Genomic DNA, 12701 nt, shown 5'->3' on the forward strand with positions numbered 1-12701 from the left:
CGCTCTTTGCTAGGAGGGAAGTGGTGAGCTATTTGGCTTATTTAGCTTTCCTTTTGCTTACTTGTAAACTTAGATGTGAAGAAGAGGGAGCCTTAGCTTGTATTTCTTAAGGGACTCTGGGTCATTCCTGAACTGCTCTAACAGTTCACTGTTAGTAGAAATCAAATTATACTTCCCCTCTCCCAATGTCCCTCTCAACTACCCAATCCTGACTATTCCTTGTGATGATTGCTCAGATCCCTAATGGGCCTTTCATGGAACTGATTCAGCCCATTAATCAGACAGAAGAAGTATAAACTTTCATTGGATTAATTGTCTGCCAGGTTCTGCCATGAACTGGCTCGTGGAAAAGTCTGATGGGTACCAGCATTGGTGCAAAGTGCACTCAGCAAGAATGAAGGAGGCTGGAGYCTTCTCTCTTTCCGGGAAATGAGCTCAAAGTGTCAATTGTAACTTTACCCTGAAGCTGTAATTTAGTGATATGCAGGCTTTGCTGCTCCAGTCTATCATGCAAGTTTGTGTGGCATAGGAGTTTCAGGGTTGGTTTAATTTTAGAATTGCTTTTTATCAGGGTAATTTCCAGTCTCACAAACAATTGTATTAGCATAAATGAGGGTGTGAGGACTGTGATTTGAGGGGCACAGGTCAGATCAACTGACCAAGAGAGCAGAGGAGAAACTTTGTGACAAACTCTGTCACTGAGGCCCTAAAAAGAAAACCCCAAATCCCTTAGTTTCCCTTTCCTTAATTAAATATGCTCCTTATTTCAGTTACTCACACAGACAGCTTTCTTCGGTGGTATCTTCACAAATTCTACTAGCAATAATGCTTTTGTAACCATCATTTTTACACTCTGTTAAATCATGTAGCTTCTTAAGACTAGTGAAATGGAGAGTATAGAAGAAAAAGTTAAAGAATTAAAGATGAATACTGAAATTAATTTAGGCTTTTTTTATCAATGCACATGGAGCTTAAAGTTGGCCATTTCTAGATGTCCCATGTCACATCTAAGGAGCCTGCCCTTTCCAGGACAACTGTGTTTGCTTCCCTTTTACATGTGTATAGGAGATATAGCTTTGTACTTGTTTTGTAAGGGAGTGTTAGAATAAAAGGTGGTTAACTCTGGCTCTGGGGTATAGCTGGTTTCTCTTTTCTCCCAGCAGAGATGCTGCAGAGAGAATACAGAGGGTGTTGGACAGTCCAGGAACTTTCTTTGACCTGAAGTCTGATGGATCATCCAGTCCCAGCTCTCCAGAGTTCCCCAGCAGGAAGAGCAAGTGAGTTGAAAATAATTTCAGTATTTGAAAGATGCTCACTGTCTCTGATATTGGCTTAAGTGTGGTGCATGTCTTGCTCTGTTGGAGGCTTTACTGAAATTGTCCACATCAGGCATTGTACCATCTCAAAAAGTTGGATGTCTGGCTGTAATTCAGAGCCTGTCAGGAACTTGSCTTTCTTAAACAGCCAGTGAAGAAAGATTGGACCATTTAAAGGTGATTTTGGTTACATCTTTACTGTAATGTTAGCTTGCATCCAACAGGATACACAAAGTCCTAGCTGTCCATGTTTACTCATGTGTATGTTTCCTCTGTAGTTTGCTCTGGAGTGATTTTGGAGCTTCATGGAGAAGCTTGGACAAGGGTATGTTGGGATGTTGGGTTGTACTCAAGTTCTGCCCCTTTAAGCAGGATTCATGCCGCTGCTCCCAACCAGCGTGAACTAACCTGTCTCCAGTCTTCCCAAAGTGTTACAGCAGGATTACAGCACGGTCCCATGTGTTGCACCTATGTTTCATTGCTAAAGCACGCCATACCACACCCAGTGGTATGTGCAAAACACTTCATGCAGTAGTCTGCAAGTTAATTCTCCAGTTTCTGGTTGTCAAAAACTGGAAAAATGCAATTTCCTGGTAGTGAAGCTTTGCTGCTGCTAAGCTGTATTATATTGGAATGTGATCYGACCTAGAATACTTCAGGGACACCACCCATTTACATATCCAAGACTCCAGGGCAGCCTGTCTCTAAATCAAAGGCTGCAGTTGACTTTCTGGAGCATTTGCCACACCTTATTTTTTTTCAAGAGCACTTGGATGAGACTTGTGGCAAAAAAATTACTTTGTATTAGGGCATTTCCCTTTCTCAGGACTGTGGAGACTCTTAAAAAAATTTCAGAAGTCTGCTAGAACCAGGACTCTATGGTTGTAGTTGCTTCAGGAGCCAGATTTGACAAGGAAGGGCCTCCTTTCCAACTAGACTCAATGCTCCCTAAGAATGACAAGCTGGTGACTATCTGCAGTAGTTCAGCTGCTCATTGTGTGATGTAGACCTGCCCAGAATTTTGTCACAGCCAAGGTGCAGACTTCTGGTATGTTTTTGTGTGTRTATTAGTTTTGGGTTGGGTGAGTGTCCAGAATTTTGATGTAGAGGAGGATGGGAACACATCTAGGAGATAAAGTCCATTTAAGGTCTAACTCTGGCAGCCAAGGACGAGGGAGAATGCAGGACATGGAACTGCTGATTTGTCAGCCCTTCCCATCTTCCTGCATCACCACATCATTCCACCTTCCCTTYCTCATCCTTCCTGGGACTTTATTAGTGAACTAGAAGCTCCTAGTCACAGGCATGTGTAAGGGTCTCTTGCTCTGRTTAGATAGCTGATTACCTTGCCTAATCATCAAGAATTCTGCTTCCCCTACTTCCCAACCCCCATCCTCCATCAGCTGAGGAGGTGAGCCAGCTGCAGTGGCTGTTTCAAGTTGGTACCCACTTGCTTTCAGAGAGCAAACATAGCATGGGATTTTACTAACAATACTTGCATGAATATTGTTTATGCACACGAGGCATGAGCTGTATGATTCGTCAGTCTGTCTAGTTCTGTCTCCAGTATTCTGTCTATGCATCTTTTTCCAGTCATGGATTCAAATCCACTTAGAATCACCAGAAAAAAAAAAAGTATTTTCATTATTGTGGTGGCTTAGCCCATTCCTGGACGGTTTATTTACAAGGTGGGATGCAGCATGGAGTTTTGCACAATTAGTGATTAATCAAAATTAGAGTTGTGATCTCAGGGACCAGCCCATGTGAACCATAGTTTTTGCATGATATGTGGGACAGGGACTTAAAAGCATGTAATTCCACCATGTGAAGCACACCATTTTCAGCAAGACAGTATTAGCACAGTATTGCAGGAAAAGGCTGGGAGTATCAATTTTAATAGTCTGTCTTGGCATTGTTCTGAAATAGCCAACCTGTTGTGAAAMCAGGATCAAGATGAAGGTGTACTTCCAATGCAAAAGAGTTCTGCCTGGTCCTAGAATAATTTATGTAGTCCCTACTAGATAACAGAATGGGTATCCCTGGTAGTGTGTCATCAATCCACTCCTGGTTCTCTCCATAGAGTCACAAGGAATTTCTGTTACCACAGAAATGTCCAGCATGCTGCTACTGGTCTTAAGTAATCATTTCAGATTCAAGACTTGKAATGATCAACCTCTTCATCTGTGTTCTACCAGAACCAACCTGGAAATAAATGCAAACGGAACACATAAGTAATAGATAGATTATTTTACAGTAGAGGCAAAGCAGCACTTACTTTCTGTCCTGGCATGCTGAGTTCAACACACGTTTGTGCAGTGATCAGCCAGCAATCCATGAAACTGCATTGTTCACTTGAGCTAACAATGTCTTCTCTCCCACATACAGGGACAATTGTCCTTAGCTTTTCTGCTTTRCCGTCCAGGTAGCATTCCAAATAATCCTTCTTCCCAAGGGACAGGCTCAAAAATGAACCCAGCCTGTGTAACCAAGTAGTAGAACTCCTCAGGATCAAACGACTTTCTGGGTTGCATCTGAAAAGTGAAGCACTGTACTGTGTGTGTCCATATCCTAGGAAAAGTACATGGGTTTTTTGTATGTGTGTTTTCCCTCCTCAGACACATCTGAGTGGGGACATCAAGCCAATCAGGAGTGGACCGGATGCTACTCAGTCACTGGGTACTTCACTGAAGATACTGGCAAGCCTTTTGGGGTGAAATCAGAGTCCTGGCTAAGAGGAGCATGAACGTACTTATAGAGGACCTCAAGGACTGTGGAGAGACCGAGTGGCACCAAGTAACGCTCCACTGGCAGTTCCTGGAGCAGGAATTCTGTGAGAGGGAGATGGACAGATAGCTCCTGTTGGAGCATTTTGGCTCTATGCCCTTCTCATTGCCCCATCAGCAGCCACTGAACCAACCTCTATTAGTGATGGGGAGTGGAGGCCACCTTGAGTACAACTCCTTCTCTTCCCTTCCTCTCCCCTCAGATGAGTGAGAATTGTTTGGCTTGCAGAAGGCAAGAGCAGAAGAATACAATTCCACCTTTTTCTCTAGTGCCTTGACACAGGTCAAGAAATGCAATGCAGAGAACGAGGATGGAGAGACCTGCTGAGGAAGGGTGCTGAGAAGGAGATGGGTTGTGGAGATCTAGATCCCAGTTCACTTAGATTCATGTTATTGATTTGCTCTGCTAAGGGAGAAGCATGTTGGCCTTCATTTCCTCCAGAATATATTTCCTAATCTCTTGAGGAAATATCTTTGGCCTATATTGGCCCTGTCTTTACTGTTCTCCCTGTTGCATGCTGGCATGTAATATGCCTGGGACTTTAGGTTTCATTACTGCTTGTAGGTCAAGACTGGCCACATTTTGCAGTATTTCTGAAGGAATAAATATATTTAGTATGTTAAAGGTGTCTTATCTTTCTTGCCTCTCTTAACTTTTTTTTTGTTCCTTAACATTCTTAAGCACTTAATCTTTCTCTTCCTAGCTGGTCTCTTATGCAGACAGTGAATATTTCACCATAAATTTGAGGCTTACTTGCACAGTGCACCTTCTACCATGTGAGCATGTCAGCCTCATGGACTGCTGTATCTCCTGGATGACTGCGAGCAATGGAACCTAAATTCTCAGTTGTGAAGAGCTGACCTTAAGGGTATTTTTTGATAGATCTGAAGCATGCACCATGGTACCTCAGTGTGTGTTCCATTTGAGAGAGTGGTAGTAAAGTAGTCCAATACAGTTTGCTTTGAATGTCCCATTTGAATGGCCTTCTGGGAACTAAATTTTAGTGGGACAGACCTACAAGAAGCCATACTATTGGCAACTGGGCACATGGAAAATCACCAGGATGGGAATCCTGACCTAGGTGTGTTCCTGTCTGTAAGCAGGCGGAAAGCTCTGACATGCCTGTGCAAGAGCTTGACTTTTGATCCTAAATAGTTTGCCACTGAGACATCCTGCAATAATGCAGATCTCAGTAATATGTTTCTACCTCTCCATTGCTTCCTTAAAGTTTCATAGTTAACTGTTCTGTAATGCTGGTTAATGTTTGTATGCTTTCCTGCCTCCYCCTGTTACGCCTGTCCAGAAAAACAGCGTTAACAATTTATAAGCTCTATGACATGAAAAGTGTGCTTTTTATAGTCCCTTTGTTCTGTCTGGAATTTCACATAAGCCTGAGAGTGGCTGTGGAAATGTGTGTCCTAGACTGGGTTGCACCTGCCCTTTATACTCAGTTTAACAGCTTTTCATACTTTATTTAGGCTCCTGAAATCTCTGATCTCCAAAATAAGGCGTCTGTTGATTTTAAGGAGTGTCTAGATGTATTTAGTACATAAATGCAGGTGGTTGACTCCACTTGATTACACTAAGGTCTGTGACTTAAAATTTAATTTAGACTTGTCCTTCCATACAGTTATCCAGAATGGAGACAGAGAAGTGGTGTTTCTCCTAAATGATGTAGCAACTAGAAATTAAGGTATGCATGCCAGTTCACCTGAATTCTGTTCCTAGGTGGAAAAACTACCTGTGGATGAATAGTTTATTTTTACAGTTTCTGACGGCTGTATAATAAAGCTGTGCCTCAAAAAGCTAAGCCTGTGTATAACAATAAGCTTGATGATGTTGAATGCTTGCATTTCACAGAATGCTCAGGAGTCAAACTTCAGGATATTGTGTGATGCAGCCACTCTCACGTTCATCATCCAGTGTAAGCAGTTGTTGTAGTGGATTGAGGGAAAATGGAACATCTGAGGAAGAGGAGAATGACAGGGTGGGTGTATGATCTCTAATGAACAGAGGCTACCYTCTCTGATTTTACCAGGTGCATTATTAAAACACATCTTTTTTGCCCTCTCTAGGAGCTGACGTGCTCACTTAAGGGCCCTCCAAAACAGGATTCAGTGGTTCACAGTATGTGGCTGGATGACAGTGACTGCACACCCAGTACTTCTAGCTCACCAGGTAAAAAAGAAAGAAAAATAGATAAAAACCTCTACTTGYGCTTCTAGAAGCAGAGGAGAGGTTGAGCCAAATCTTTTGTATGCTGTACTTAAAATTTTAGAAGCACAGGTAGGTGATAACTGAAATGGGGAGAGAAGCTGTCATGCAAGCTTTACTTGGGAAAGGATGTTTCAGTGGCATGAATAAATAGTGCTGTGCATACTGCAGAAGGAGTTACAGTAGACTGCAAAAGATGAAAATTTTTATGTGTTTTCTGTGGAGAGCTGTGGTTGCATTTCTGAATCCAGTGCCTATATAAATGGTATACTTTGGATGTGGGGTTATGGGAACTGCTTCCTGAACATAGCAGTGTGCTCCTGGGAAGGTGGGTAATCAGGGAGCTAACTTGCACTCAAATTTTTTTTTGCCAAGGCTGGTCTCTTAGTATAGTACTTGATTAAAGTTGATGTAGTTGAATAAGGTCAGCTAGGATCCATTCACGGTGCAGAGATGATTTCAATCATCAGCAGTTCTCTTTAATCCCCATACCAGGGACAATTATTTCATTACCTGCTGTGGAGCTCTATCACCTGCCCTGATCTCAGACCCTGTTTGCTATTGTGTTTCATTTTGTTAAAATGGACTGTTTTGGATTGAAGCATTTCTTGTTGAGCATCAGCCTTAAGCCAAGATTACAGAAAATTTACATCTGTTTCAGTCTGTTTCTGAGAATGAGGCTGTGTAAGATTTTGGGAAAGTATGATTGAAAAGGCTAAGCTTTTGAGTTTGAGGAGTCATTAGAAATTGAAAGGCAAAACTTAACATTTGTTTCTGAAAGACTGAAATAGGGGCATGTTGAGGCGGTAAGAGATTCTAGGGATTATATGTATGGCAAGGAAGTGAGTTGGTTGGAAGGAACCGTGAAATCTTTGTAGGAAGTGTGTGAAAAAGGATTGTTGGTAAAGATTACAAGGGTCAGAAAGTGGAGCCAATTTACTTTGAAAGTAGAGTTAGGTCTCAGTCTCCACAGCTGCCTTATATGAGATGTCAAGAGTGGCCATCAGATCCCTKCTTAAAATTGTGTTTTAGCAACAGCATTGGAGATGTGATACTGTCATATTCTGCAAAGACATGTGTTCTGTCAGATGTTCCTCTTTTGTTGCAGATACTGGAAGCAGGGATGGCTATCCATTGGCCTCTGCTGCTCTTCACAGATAGTTTCCCTGTCTGCTGACTCCTTATTATCTTATAAATCATTAATATGCATCACTGAGAATAATCATTACAGAGAATGCAGCGTAAAGTTCAACATAATTTTTAGGTTTCAGAGACTCCTTTGTCAGTGGCAGCAATCTGAATCTGACACTGAAAAGCTTCCACTCTACTTTCCCAGTACCTCGGCATGGTCAGACAGCTGCACCCTGCAGGAGTGGTGGTATTTTGCTGTACTTACCTACACTTAYATCTTCAGTGCATATGTTAAAAAAATGCCTGTATAAACGTACACCCCTGGGCACACAGAGCAGTATCCTGGGGTTTAGTTTTTCCCTTTATTGAGCTATCCAATAACTATTCAGCCACAGTTAATGCACTGTGTAAAATCAGACTGAACTGATTTTTTTTTTTAATGGAGAAACCTAAGACATTCCCATTGTGTGTCTGAATGATTCCAGCATGCCTAGCCCATGTACACATTCGTGGGTTCTCCATTTGCCTTTCAGAYTGGGAGAGCAAAGTTACAGGGAAAGGAGGAAAAAATGTCAGCAGTCAGTAGTCATTATGCTCCCAGATCAAGACATCGAGAACTGCCATTGCCAAAATATTTTCTGACYTGGCTCTAAAGCACCAACATGTGTCATGTGCCAGTATATATCACATGAGGCAGAGGTGACTTTCCCCCTAGCCTCAAGGGCAGGATAAAATTTCAGCTATAACTCTCCTTAACCCTTAGAAACTTTCAGATGTGTTTTTATTCAGTAACTTGGCCTTCTAGTCACTTCCTACAAAAAACATATAATTAAATTCCATGATAGTGGAACTGGGATATATACAAAATAGAGAAGGACCCTCTTAYGGTAAATTCATGTTGTTTAAAACCACAGTTTAGCAACATTTGGCAATGATTTACCTATTTTGTTTTTAAATCTCAGTTCTAAGTTACATAATGAAACTGGGAAAGGTGATAGTCTACCTTGGAAAAGATGTTGAAAAAATAGTTGTATGTCATTTGTTTCCTGGAAGATACTGGTGTGATCACGTGTAAGTCAAAAAAGAAAAAAGTGTTCCTTGGGAAAGCACCTTAGCTTTCCATCTTACTACAGGAATCCCTCATTAGCTTTCTTCACTTTCCTGGTTGAATCATGGTTAGATATGCCATCAGAGGTACTCACCTCCTCCTTCTGCCCCCTTAGCACATTCCACACTTATATCAACTCTTTAATTCATACTCTATTTYCTCTGATTTAAATAAAAGAGTTATGATACACATTTGCTGTTGTGATGCAGCTATSTGTAAACTCCCACAAACTAAACCATGGTTATGAAATTACCATATCTAGTAATTTTAAACCATGGAATGGATAGAACAGAGGATCCCCTAAGACTAATATAAGAATGGAAGACATCATACTCATTTCTTGAGTAATGTGTATGGTGCATATAAGCTAATTACAGAAAGCAAAAGAATGCTTTTAATTTGTGAATTTTGCATGTACTTCATCCCTGGTTTTGCCTTGGTGGTGATAATGTGGTGAGGGGCAAATTCCTTAAACTGAGGTCAGATGTGGGTACCTCAAGGAAGAGGTCAGAGGAAGAAGGAATAGAAACACTGTGAGGGTCTAAGATTAGAGTCTGCTTCACAAATGTGCATCCTTGGGAATAAGGCCTCCAGATTGCAAGGTGTATTCAGTAATGGCATTTCTTAGCTTGACTCTGAATTGTCACTTGCTGTATGATTTTTAACTATTTTTATGTGTAACAGTAGATTGGTACTGACATTAAAAAAGAACTGATGAAAACATTTGGGGAGTTGAAGAATGCCTTCATTACTCATCAGATAGCTATTGCTATAGCTTCTTAAGGCAAGAAGCTACAGCYGGAACAGCTATGACATTGAAACAGTCTGGAAACAGTGGCCAATGATTTTTTTTTTTTAATTAAATGAAAGTAGTCACTTTCCTCATGTTTCAGGCTGGAATGAGAAATAAGGTAACATTAGTCAGTTTGGGCATAGATACATTCTTTTCACTCTTACCTGTGGATGAGCCACAGATCTGTGAAAATTCTGCTATGTGCGCAGCTCCCGGGATACCTTCTTGATTATTTCTGTATTGTTCTGTGCTTGGTTCCCTTCTAGGAAGCAGGTTGCTTCCTTCCAGCAGTGTTGCTGGCTCCACTGGAAAAGGAAAAGKCAGCAAAGCAGATGCTCAGCACCATAATCCAGTAAGTGCTTTCACAAAATGTTTCCTTCTCAATGTCACAGAGATAAGGATGGGAGAAAAGAGAGGGACTTGATTTAGGTGTTGCTTGCTGAGGGTTGAAAGGGCAGTAGGAAGGTGCTTGCAGGGGGAGGTTAAAGTGATGCCTTGTTCTGCAGGCTTCCATTTTGTGCTGTGTGTGATGTCAGCGCTGGAGGACTGCCTTCTGCACACGGGGTGAGAAGCACAGGTAATGGACATGGGAGGAGAGCCATGGGCCCCTGGCCAACCTTGCCTCACTGAAACAGTGCAGCAAGTGCTGCACAACTTCACAAGAAAGCGTTTGTCCTTTGACTTCCTCCCTAAGCAATCTTCCACAGCYACCAACCCTGGTGTGTCAGATTTACCTAAGCTCTCCCTTTCTTTGTTGCCTCCTCCCTTTCAGGGAACAGCATTTCCCATTGAGATTCTGGCTCTCTGCCTAATCCAGGCAGTTTCTATCTCTTTGATTGTACAGTTTCTTTTGCTTAGAAGACCTTTCTCTGTGCCTAACCTCTGCTTTTWAAAGTTTCATTACTTTACAGAACCCCTTTTTGTTGCTCATTTTTGATGTTGTGTCTGTTTCTACACTTGCTTATTTGCTTTCAGCCTAGCATTGGTGAAACCTATTTGTCCATGCCAGTTTCACAGCTTTTCCAGACTTGGGAAGTAAGACTTAATTTCCTGGTGAGGTCTGTAATAGAGCAAAGAGGGACACAACTTCAGGTTTGTTCCCTAGAATTCATAGTCTGGTTTTGCCTCTGTTGCTGAGTCTCTTTGCTCCACGTCCCCTTCCTTGCCCAGGATCTTCCCTGGCCTGACAGCTAAACAGTTGCCTTGAAAGTGAGGCTCTCACTCAGGAACTAGTTTGGTGTATAGCTGAGTAGAACACGTATCATCTTGATGGAAGAAAATTCTTCCAGCTGTTCCTCAATATTCCTAAATAGCTGGACGTTCTTATAATTGCTGTTTAGATCCTCAGTGCTCAAGTTTTAGCTGCCCTGCCACCTTGTGGCATTCAGAGCAGTCATGTAAACAGTTCAGCTCCATGTGGTGATGGTGGCCACTGGTGCCACAGCAGATCAGAGAGGGGAGCCAGGTGAAGAAGCTRGTACTCACCACTGAGACTGCTTCGGTGTCACAGTGTTGTGACAAAGGTCAGAACTGAGCATGACAGTGCAGCTGCCAGCCAGTGTATACTGGGGTCATCACCCAAGTGTCTGCCAAGGGCTTGGGCTCACAGCAGGTCTCTGTAACATGGGAGCAAGGTTGTCTAAATGGGGCAGAGCTCCCTCAGAGTTCTGCTCCCAAGCAGGCAGATTTTGCTCAAAGTAGGTGTAGAGTCAGAATTGCAACAATACGCAGACTCACTGATACAAAGGCTGTGGTTTTGCATTTGSTGGTGGCTATTACAGGCAATAAGCAATGTGTCTCAGTAGTGCTCAAGTATTATTTTAGTACCTAAGGTTTTGAGCATTTAATTTACACTGATTTGAAGTAGGTTGAAGATCGTTTAAGATAATTGTGTGAAATATATTGCAGTCTGTAAGACCCATCTCGTGTGGTCCAGCTGTCAAATCAACAATGTTCTGCTGCAAAGGCTGGTTATTTTTCAATCGATCTGGTTCAAAGAACAAAGTTCCATGAGACTTTGGTTTTCACTGTGAGATTATTTCCAGATGTTCTTTGAATTCTCACCAGCTTCTCACCAGAGTTTATTATTTCCACAAAAGGGCATTTTTACACCCACTTGTGAGACAGCACTACTGGCCTAAAGTGATGTTTTAGTCATTCAGTTTAATCCCAACTTCTGAATCAGTTTGATAACACAGATTGGAGACTAGCAAGTTTCAGGGAGAAATGGTAGAAAATATCTTTAACATGGCTTCAAGGGACTCAAAGAAACCTATGGCACCCACATACATGGTAACTTCCCTGTCATTCTAATTCCTCCGGTCCCTCATAAAGACTTCTTTAAGTTCTAGGCTGGATTTGCCCARAGATGCACTGGTAGAAAGGAGGAAGGACTCCTCCAATTCTAGGGTATTTTCTGATTAGATGAAAGAAGTAAAAATTCTTTTTGGATAGGGGAACAAATGATACTCCCACAACACTTACTGCTGTAAAAACATGAAAGATATAGATTTTTTTTTCTGATGCTTTGTTCCAGGATTTGCTGTTCAAGTGAAAACACATGAATATGCTTTACCTTAAAGTTCAGATAAAGACAAAAAAGGAAATTCCATCTGCTGCTGTTCCATTCAGTGATGCATCAGAGACAGCGTGGAATCATTGAGAGATCAAACTTCATATAAATTAAATTTCCGTGTGTTACTCCAAGTCAGCCAATACAATGTCAAGCTCAAACTGTTTCCATGTGAAATTTCTTAGTTTTATTGTTTGCACACCTTTCCCTCTATATGATGGGTAGTCTCTCACAGCCATATCCAAATCGCCTTTGGATAGGCAGCAATTAGGGAAGCAATTAGCAGCTGAGGAAGCAAAACAGAGTCTAGTTCAGTCACCAGCTAAACCTGCAGTGGTGTTCACCACTGTCCTCCAAAAACATTACTGTGAAACTTGCATTAGTTAAAAGCCCCTGCAAGGTTTGGGGTTGGTGCCCCAGAATGCATGTGTGTGGTGGTTTCCTCAAACGCCAGTCACTGAAATGCAAGGTGTATCAAATATTGTCCAGGATGGGGACAATTTCCTTCTGAAATACTTCAARTTTCCTTTTGAAATACTTGATTGGTTCCCTAGACTCTTCTTTGGGCTGGAACTGTGTCCTTTTCAGTTGCCATGATGCAAAGTAAAAGGAAGCATGAATATTTTATCCTGTGCTTCTAGTGCCTGTGTAATACATTGGATTTAAAATAAAAGGAGAATGTGTCCAGCTTCTCTTAGGTTGTGTGTGTGTTTATAAAGGACAAGCAGGAAGACATGAGAAACACAGAGATCACAGTCCAATAACTATGTAATCATCGTGTTT

General features: G+C 41.8%; 1 protein-coding gene across 9 annotated transcripts in view; it reads left to right on the forward strand.

Moving 5' to 3' along the window:
* The window catches only part of LOC130574807 (rap1 GTPase-activating protein 1-like), a 35375-nt gene extending 22707 nt beyond the window's left edge, over positions 1–12668 (forward strand). For 2 of the 9 annotated variants that reach the window (XM_057368263.1, XM_057368264.1), the window contains one exon: positions 1164–1276. In XM_057368263.1, the coding sequence (XP_057224246.1) occupies positions 1164–1217 (54 nt within the window). In that variant the 3' untranslated portion in view covers positions 1218–1276. The other 7 variants (XM_057368265.1, XM_057368259.1, XM_057368258.1 and 4 more) reach the window with 7 other exon arrangements.
* The last annotated feature ends 33 nt before the right edge of the window (positions 12669–12701 follow it).

This window comes from Malurus melanocephalus, unplaced genomic scaffold (genome assembly GCF_030028575.1).
Source record: "Malurus melanocephalus ecotype Western Australia unplaced genomic scaffold, MMel_1.1 scaffold_89, whole genome shotgun sequence".
Taxonomy (NCBI): Eukaryota; Metazoa; Chordata; class Aves; order Passeriformes; family Maluridae; genus Malurus; species Malurus melanocephalus.